At 61.1% G+C, this 9,056-nt stretch overlaps 1 protein-coding gene across 2 annotated transcripts in view; it reads right to left on the bottom strand.

Annotated features, from left to right (window-relative positions):
- Positions 1-819: 819 nt before the first annotated feature.
- Positions 820-9,056, bottom strand: part of SIL1 (SIL1 nucleotide exchange factor) — an 83,869-nt gene continuing 75,632 nt past the window's right edge. For both annotated transcript variants that reach the window (XM_027468653.3, XM_005024927.6), the window contains exons 9-11: positions 4,624-4,720; positions 2,596-2,760; positions 820-1,287 (exon numbers count right to left, since the gene is read on the bottom strand). In XM_027468653.3, the coding sequence (XP_027324454.2) occupies positions 937-1,287; positions 2,596-2,760; positions 4,624-4,720 (613 nt within the window). In that variant the 3' untranslated portion in view covers positions 820-936. The remainder of the gene's footprint in view (positions 1,288-2,595; positions 2,761-4,623; positions 4,721-9,056) is intronic.

Raw genomic sequence — 9,056 nt, 5'->3', positions numbered from 1 at the left:
CATCTGCAGCGGCTCAAAACCACGTGCAGGCAACTGGAAGGGGTGCAGGAGGGAGCCGCACCGCCCTGCGCAGAAAGGAGGGGTGGGGGGAATGGTGGCCCTCTGATGGCCAACTGGCAACTAGAATGGGCTCGAGTCCACCTGCTGCGTGTCACTCATCAGAAACCTTTGGCTGTGAGCCTCAGTCCCTAGGAATCGGCATCTGGGAGCCCATCTCCAGGGACAAGAAGCATCTAAGCAGCAAGAGCGGCTGGTTTCTCACAGGGCTGGCCCACGGCCGCACCACGCCAGGCCCTGAGGCGATGCTCTGGCACCCCGAGTGCCCCCCTGATGCACAGGTCTCCGAGCAGGGGGGGCCTGGGAGCTGCACAGAGGGGCTGGTGGGGTGGCAGGACTCAAAGCCACCCCGCTGCAACCAAGGGACCGGCGAGTCCTGCTCCGAGCAAAGGCTGGAGCAGAGGCCCCACAGCCCCTCGCCCAGCGTCTCACAGAAACACCACTCAGGCCTCCCAGACGAGCACGCAACCCCAAAGCAGGCTGTGCTCACACAACCCCAAAGCAGGCTGTGCTGGCCCCGTGCTGCGATGCATCGTGCAGGTCACAGGCACTCCGCAGGCCAGGCCAGCCCGAAGGCAGAGCCCCAAAGCCCTCAGCACCCGGACAGTCCTGCAGGAAGCGCTCAGCCGTTTGCATTAGGGACCCGGCTGGAGGACGCTGGGCAGTGTAAGGCGAAACTGTGCCCCAGCCCTCTGTGACCGGAGGTGTTTCAATTGGAACAAGCACGCCCCGACGCTCGCAGTGACGCCGCGGGCACAGCTGTGCAGGGCGGGAGCTCGGTTATCCCGGCAGTTTATTCAGAATGCCTTTACACAGGAGCCCATCAAATGCCCCCGGTGTCCTGAATTAGCCAAAATGCAGCCGCCGTTCCCGCGCTGTTCATGCCAGCTCCTGTATGATGGTGTTGACGGAGCCGAGGAGCTCCTGGAAGTAGCCGTCCTTGTCGCCTTCGCTCCGCTCCTGTGCCGCCAGCTCCTCGTACTCGCTGCGCAGGAGCCCGAGGGCGGCGCCGAGCGCCCGGTCCCCGCGGTAGCGCTCCCTGCAGAAGGCCATCAGCACGCCCAGCAGCTGCAGGACCTTCTCCCGGGCGTCGTGCTCCGGCAGGGCCAGCAGCTTGGAGACCACCGCGCACCAGTCCTGCTCCACCAGCGCCGGCACCAGCCTGACCTGCCGGTACTGCTGCAGCTTCTCTTCCGCCTGCTCGCCGTGCTGCGGGGCCTCCAGCAGCATCTGTGGGGAAGGGCAACAGGCAGGGGGTGTTCATGTACTGGTTAACTGCTCCCGGAGAGGTGCCTTGCAGCCCCAAAACCCCACCCCGGAAGGTGACCTGTGGTGGGAACACGAGGGTGGCCACAAAGTAGTGGCCATGGGAAGCTCTCGGTGCCTGGGGACCCTGGTGGCACGGGGAGGGGACTCGCGGGAGAGACCTTCAGGACTGATGGGCTGGGCACAGGGGAATAGGAGGGACAGCACCAATATTCCCCTCCCTTCTCCTGGTCCTCGAGAGGGTTCCCTGCTGAACTCCGTTTGTGCATCAGCCATGCAGGGCTTGGGGGGAAAAAAATGGAAGCAGGAGGCAGAAAACAGCCGTGCAGCCCGTCTGCTCTCCGTGCTGTGATGCAGGGAGCTGGCACTCACCACGGCTGATGTTAGTTTACGATTTTAAAACCAGATTTTCACCCAGCCCACTCTGAATCTGCTGACCCCGCTTGGCCCAGCCCCGCGCCCTGCCAGGCTGGAGTTTTCTCCCATTTTCTCTGCAGGCTCTAAAAGCGCGGGGGCTGTGAGTTATTGGCTGGGAGGCGGCGCTCCCAGACTGAAGGGCAGTGAAAATCATTGTTTTACCATAAAACCGAGAATCTGTAGGGCCTGCAGATTGCCTCCAGCCAGCGCAAGGCTGGGAACAGATGGGGCTGCCAGAGGTAGGGCCGTACAACGAGCCACACGGGCAAACGGCGCGGTTACGGCACAAGGCCCGCGGCCCTGCCCCTTGCTGCAGGCAGACAAACGGGAGGGCTGCACGCCACAGCCAGCACCTGGTAGGATTTCAGACCCACCAAAATGATTTGCACCTTTCCAAACTCTCCCGGAGAACAACTGTTTCAAACCACAGACGTTTCTCCTGAAAGCCGAGCGCTGCAGCAGCGATAATCTGCAGGGCAAATTGGCCATAAACAGCGCGCGAGTGGATTTAATTTCCATTCTCTGGAGTGAGGGAAACGCGCAAACTAAATAACAAACGGTGGCAAGGCAAAGCGGTTTTTAAACTGACATTTGCAGCAGTAATCCAAGGTATTGGGAAATAAACCAGGGAAGGCTGCGGGCTCGGCTCCAGAGCAAGCCTCGAGGCGGGCACAGCCCCCGCCAGCAGCCGGGGCACGGCCACCGCCACTCTGCGGGCTCTGTCCTGACGGCAGCTCCTCACGGGGAGCTCCACGGGCACAGCTCCTGCTTCTCCTGCCCTGTGCTTTGCTTTAGAAACCGCCCCGGGAGACCCAGGGCCGCCGGCTAACTGCACCCCATGGTTGGCCCCCTCACCTTCTCCACGATGAGGTCGTAGAGCAGCGTCACCACGCGCACGTGCAGTGCCTCCGTCCCCTTCTGCCTGAAGAGGCCCCGCAGCACCTGGAGGCCGCCCAGCTTGAGGAACTGCTGCTGGGCGTAGGGGAAGTGCCTCAGCATGGAGCACAGCGCGAAGAGAGCCTGGAGAGGGGAGAGAGGTCCGTCGGCCCGGGAGCAGCGGCACGCAGCCGGGAGGGGTGTCCCCTCAGGACCCCGGGGGCACCCCTGCCTCCCCGCACAGCCTCGGTGCCAGCCACTCGCTCCCCCAGGGCTGTCACTGTCAGCGTGAGCCCCCGGGGCCCCGTGGCCAGCTCCTGGACTGCCCCAAAGCCATCGGGTCCTGCAGCTCTCGGTACGGATGCTGGCTACGGGCTAAAATGGCAGGACAGGACGAAGAGGTGACCTGGGGAACGTCCCCTGTGCTGTACCCACGAGGACAGAGGACGAGCCAGGGCTGCTTGCCAGGAGCACACGCCGCCAGCGAGAGGCACCGGCACTCGTGCACTTGTCTCCGTGCCCTTAGCGGCTGGGGTTGACGCCGAGAGGGCAATTAGGGGCCAAGTGACGGATTTTGATGACCGAGGTTCCCAAAGGCGACAGGGGAAGGGTTGACGAGGCGCCTGGGCTGACAGCAGCCTCGGGGCAGGGCCGTGGTGGTGCAGGGACAGGGAGCGGGGACCTGGGCACGGATCCTCCCCTCCGCACCGCCAGCAACCCCGGCCCCCACTCGCTCCCTGCGGACAGATCCGAGCTGACAGCCACTGCTTCCCCGCTCCCGTTTGTTCCTATTTTACATCTCCTGAGTTGCCTGCGGGGAATCAGCGGATGTTTCCGTCTCCTTTTTGACCACAGGCCAAAGGACCGGGGAGCGGGGCGATGCGCTCCTGGCCTCGCTGCGAGCATCGGTGCGGAAAAAACCCCCGGGGCTCGGGCACCGATGGGGCACGGGGCTGCCGGCCCGCAGGGAGGCTGGGGACAGTACGTGGCACGGGAACCCGCGGTGGGAATCAAAAGCTTTTGTCCTCCTGGAAAAGGAGATCCAGCTGTGCCCTTGGAGGCTCTGGCAATGCCTGCAGAGGCTGACGACACCCAGCTCAACTCTCGCCTTCCTCCAGCTGCTGCCAGCAGGACTCGTTTGGGCTCGCTGGGAAGAATCAGCCCGTACCCACACCGAGGGGTTGGGGCGGTGCTGGTGGGGACATCCGCACCCCAGCCAGCCTCTCCTCCCCAAAATGAGCTGCGGGTTGATCCCCAGGGACTCCAAGGAGGAGTTTCTGAGCACGCAGCTCCCCGTGGGGCACCGCTCCCACCCGATTCCCCACGGCCTGTTCCAGGGGGAGGACATTTGCCACGGACTGGAGAGGAACACGTCTGCGGGCGCTCCTTGTCCCAACAGCTCAGCACACCGCTGCTAACAGGTGCGTGGAAGATGGATACGAGAGCAGTGAGCTCCTCGCCCTGCCGAGTTCCCTCTCGCGGGAGGTCACCGTGTTAAGTGGTGGGGCTGGATTTTCAGACGACGACAGAACATTTTATGGCCAATAAACACCGGCGGCGTCGCACGCTAAGGCAAGGCTAATTAGATCTCATGCTCCAGGGAGCACGGCGGGGACGGCGGCGGGGAGGCGAGCGAGGAATCCCCCGGCCCGACGGACAGCGCTGCACATTTGGCCGGGGGCTCCCCGAGCTGCTCGCCTGGCTGCAAAGCCTCCGCTGCCGGCCACTGCTGCAGGCAGGACGCGGGGCTGGCTGTGGCAATTAGCTCCTTCCAAATGTCAGCTCCTGCCTCTGCTGGCCTCTGAGCCCCGTGCCTGCTGCGGGCACCTCAACCTTTCCTCCCGGCAGGGCTGCGGCGTCCAGCCCGGCCCCGAGGTGGGGACATGCACTGCAGGGAGGCTGGGAGCCACCGGGGTGCCCTGGGTGAGCAAACGCCCCCCCAGTGCGGGTGTGGGTCCCTGCAGAGTGAAAATGGCTGGGCCCAGAGGCGCTTCCCTGCTCGCTCACCTTCTTCTTGACAGCCTGGGGTTGCTCCGTGGCCAGAATGACCAGCAGCTTCTGCAGCGCCCCGCCCTCGATGGCTTCTATCTGGACTTTGGGGTTACTGCAGAGAAAACACACACAAAAGGCAGGTCACACACAGGGACAGCAACAAGGAGTGGCTGAAGCGATGGCAGTGCCCACGGGGCCGTGCTGGGCCATCGGTGCCACCCTGCCGTGTGCCCGTGTCCCACTCCTCCTCCCGGCAAGGAGCCCTCCCCTGCGTGTCCCTCGCATGTCCCGCTCCTTAACCCTGCTGTTCCATCGTACACCGCACGGGACAAGGTGATGCCAGGCTGAGCTGTCCTGGCCCCCCAAACCCTGCTCCGTGCCACTTCCAAAACGCCTCAAAGGCAGCAGAGAGGCTGGGCACCACGGTTGGATGCCATGGGCTGGGCACCACGGGCTGGGTGCCATGTGCTCGCTCCTTGGCAGGGCTTTCACAGTCACCACAACCTGCTGGCTGCCTCCAGCCCTGGTCCCGGGTCTCGTGCTCCAAACGCCAGCAAGGGTAACGCACGGGGACGTCCTGCAGCATCAGCCCGGCCCCAGTGACTTCTCCCCTTTCCCCAGGGTGAAGATGGAAGCAGCACGAGGTGGGAGCCGAAGCACAGCTCTCGGGGACCTGTCTGACAAAGCCCAGCAGGCACCAGGTGCTTCGTGTGGCACTCGCCACAAAAGAGTCTCAAAGAAGGAGGATCTGCCCCGGGGAAGCGAACAAGTCCTGGTCTCCCTTCTGTGCGGCTGAATTTAAAAGCCAGACACATTCAGGGCTTTGGAGCAGGCTCCTTTGGGAGCCCAGAGACACGAAACCCAGACAGGCTGTGCTGCAAGCCAGGCAGGGGGAGGAAGGGTTTTTTTTTCCAGCTCTGTTTTTCCAGCAGTGACAGCTTTGGTCTCCACCTTTCCATGCAGGGGGACTGTGTTTGATTCTGCTCTGAGCTTCCCAGCACAATCCCGGAGCGGAGCCCTGCCCCTGCCTGGCACACTCGGCACCGGGGCTCCATGACCAGGAGGGGTGCGAGCGCTGCATTCCCAGCTTCCAGGGAGGAGCTGGCAACTCTGGCATGCAGAAAATCCAACGTCTGATCCCAAAACCCCCTCGAATTTCCCCTTGAAGTTGCTCTGGGCAAGGGAGAGCAGGACGGGGCTGCGGGAGGGCGCGTTTGTGAGCGCAGCTGCACCGCGAGGAGCCCCGCGTCTGCTGCAGCTCTGAGGCCAGGCAGGAAAACTGGGGTACCGAGGCTCTTTTGTCACATCGCCCGTCTAAAATAAATAATAAAAACCGCACAGCAAGGGATATAACTGAAAAATTGGTACGCCTTTTAATGCTTGGCTGGTCACCTGGAGTATTAGATCTAATTAAAATCTCTGAACCATGGCGTTTTTGCCAAGGAGAACCTCGAGAGGTGAGGCAGCCTTCCTGGCGGGTGGGTGTGCTGCTCCCTTCTCAGGGTTTCTGTTGCTTAATGTCTCCGCTATCAATAGGCCACTAACAAAAAGCTCATTTGAGGGTTTTGGAAATTCAGCACAGATTTGTACAAATTACACTGTCAAGCCCAGGGAGAAGCAGCCCGACCAAAATAAATACAATGAGGCAGCGCGCGGGCTGCGAGCACAGGAAATTCAACCTGTGCTGATCTGCGAGCTGATAAGGGGATGCTGGCATCAGCAAGGGAAGCTGCTGAAATGAAACGCTGAGGCCGGGACGGAGACGGAGCACAGCCTGTGCCCAACACCCGCGGGGACAGCTGAGATCTGGGTGTCCATGGCTGGGATCAGCTCCTTGGGCAGGTGACCCTGAGGTTCTCAGCACTGGGATTCATCCATCCCAGATCATGCCAGGGCCTCTGACCTGCTCTGACACGGCCACCAGACCCCCTTGGTAAGGATCTCGGACAGCAGACCCCATTCCGCAGGGCACAGGCTGTGCTCTGCTCTCCTCCAGCTCCTGGAGCTGTGCCTTTGCCCAGCACGAATTGAATGCCCCGTTTTATCAGCCCAGCCCATTCTCGCTCCCTGGCTGGAGGAGGGGGACCATGCCCTTTGGCTGAGGGAGGAAAAACAAAAGCAGGGAAAGAAAGCAGAGAACCCCCTTCCATCTGAGCCTGCCTGCTGCAGAAGGAAGCACTCCGCTTTCTGCCAGTTTATATTTCACCACGCTGGAGTTATAACTTCCCACGAGGGGCCAGAAATTATTACAGGCAAGGCCTGCTTGCCAAAAACACCGCAAGCCTCCACAGCACGCAGAGAGGGGAGAAAAGGCACTAACAGCAAGCTGCGAGCTGCTCCGGCCCCAGGCAGGGCAGGGAGGCTGGGGCAGTCCTGCCCTGGGGGGCTCCAAAGGCAGCAGAGGAGCCCCAGCAGCCATCAGGTCAGGCGATTTGCTCCAATCTGCCTTTTTTCTTCTCCTAGAGCATTTTGTGGAAGCCACAAGGCTGTAGGACGGGGCTGAGCGGCCGATGAGCCACCAGTGAGCATCGAGGTGCAGCTGGCAGCAGGTTTTGGGGCCGGGGCCGCTACTCCTGCACATCCAGCACAGAAACAGCTCCTGTTGTGCTGGAAAACAGATTTAACAGCCCTGTATCTGTTAAGGAATGTCCTCCCACTATCACCTCGCCCAGCCTTGATCCTAGGGTGACCCTGAGCACACGTGCACAGACCCGAAGGAGACTTCTCCAAGTTCCTCCAGAGCGCACATTCGGAGGGAGTGGGAAGGCTGCGAAGCAGCAGCACAGCCCCGAGGCAACAGCGGCTCTCCAGTTGGATGGGAACTTGCAACACAGCAGCAAAATTAGATTTAAATTAAAAAAAAAAGAAAAAAAGAAAAGCCAAGCGGTGTGGAGGGGCTCGGGGACTCAGAAGCACAGAGCAGGGCGGGCAGGCAAACGCCCTCATCTCTACTGCTCCGGCAAGGACACACGGAGAATATTTATTTCTCGGGCTGCTTATTGCCAAAGTGATGCACCAGCCGCACAGAGCAGAAAGGAGACCCTAAGCCAGGGCTGTCTCCTTGCTCTGAGCCTCCTGCCGAAGCCAGGGCACAAAGAGGTGAGGGTGGGGGTGCTCCTGCCCTGTCTCCCCGCCGAGATGTGTGGGGTGCTGAGCGGGGTGCCAGGATGCGTGCCCTGAGCTCGGGCTTTGATGAAAGCGCGGCGTGGTGGTGAAGAGGCATGATAATCACCGGGCGAGACAGCACTTAATGGGTCTCTTGTCTCTTCAGAACCAGCAGTCTGTGATACCGCGTGGGAAATCAAAGCCAAGGATCAAAGTCTGTGAAGCAGCCTAAAAAATTTAGTACCGTCTATTTAGCCTGCGCTGCGAGCGAAGGATCAGAAAGAGGCAGGGAAGCAGTGCAGCTCCGCTTGTCCTCCCCGGCATTTGCTCTGCTAACGAAGCACACGACAGCGCCCCAGCCCTCTGCTTGCAGGATTGCGACGTGCTTTGGGGCTGCGACCGCTCCCAGGGGGCTGAAACACAGCCCCAAGAGGCTCTGGTGCCTCTCCAACCCGGCTGGGAATTGGGAAGGCGCTGGAAAAGGGCATTTCTGAGGGCACGGGGAACTGAAAGCCACACCGGCAGGGTCACACGTGAAAAGGCCAACAACTTTTCCGAGAGGCCTCCGTGTCTGGAGGCTTTCTGACGGCTCTGGTGTGAGAAATAACGTTACCATTACCCGGCCACGCAGACACGGGCAACACCGGCTGCTACAACAGCAGTGCTTAAAGGTTTGTCTGGAGGCAGTAATTCCAGCCCTGACTGCAGCTGTAGGTCTGCGACTCAGTAAGAACCAAAAGGAGATGCTGGGTGACAGACTGCTTGCTAATCCCTCTGCAGCCGGATTCTGGGCTGCAGCTTTAAGGGCAAAAAGCACGGAAATGGGCTGGGCGAGAAGTGGCACACGCAGAGCACGCGTTTTGCCATTGCGGTCCAAGCTACAGCATGAAATATTCCCCTTGAAAACGGCGGCACCGCAGCCACCACCAGCTCAGCCACAACTCCAGCCCCGTGCTCCCGAGGGTCCCCAGGCAGTGGGAATGGGCTGGCCGAGCGCTCCCAAAGCCTTTCCACAAAAAAAAAAAAAGGCTCCGCTCCTCGCCTGCCGCACGTGGCAGCTCCAACAGGGCTGTGAGCCCGCTACCTGCACCCATGGGAGCAGAGGAGGTGGCGGGGAGCACGCGCACCCCGAGGCCCGCGTGCGGCACAGGTGCCCCAGAAAGGCTGTGCTCTGAGTGCCGGCCCAAAGCCCAGCTCAGCACAAAGGCCTTCAGAGGTATAACTTGAGGAGATTAAAAACCCACCCAGCAAAATGGAGCCCTAAGTAGTTGCGCCGATCAAAACAGAGCGGAGAAGAATGAAGTGGGGGTGAGGGGGGAAAACCTGACAAAAGGAAAACTAGG

The sequence above is a fragment of the Anas platyrhynchos genome, chromosome 14 (genome assembly GCF_047663525.1).
Source record: "Anas platyrhynchos isolate ZD024472 breed Pekin duck chromosome 14, IASCAAS_PekinDuck_T2T, whole genome shotgun sequence".
In the NCBI taxonomy this organism is placed as follows: Eukaryota; Metazoa; Chordata; class Aves; order Anseriformes; family Anatidae; genus Anas; species Anas platyrhynchos.
This window is presented reverse-complemented; position numbering and strand designations above follow the sequence as displayed.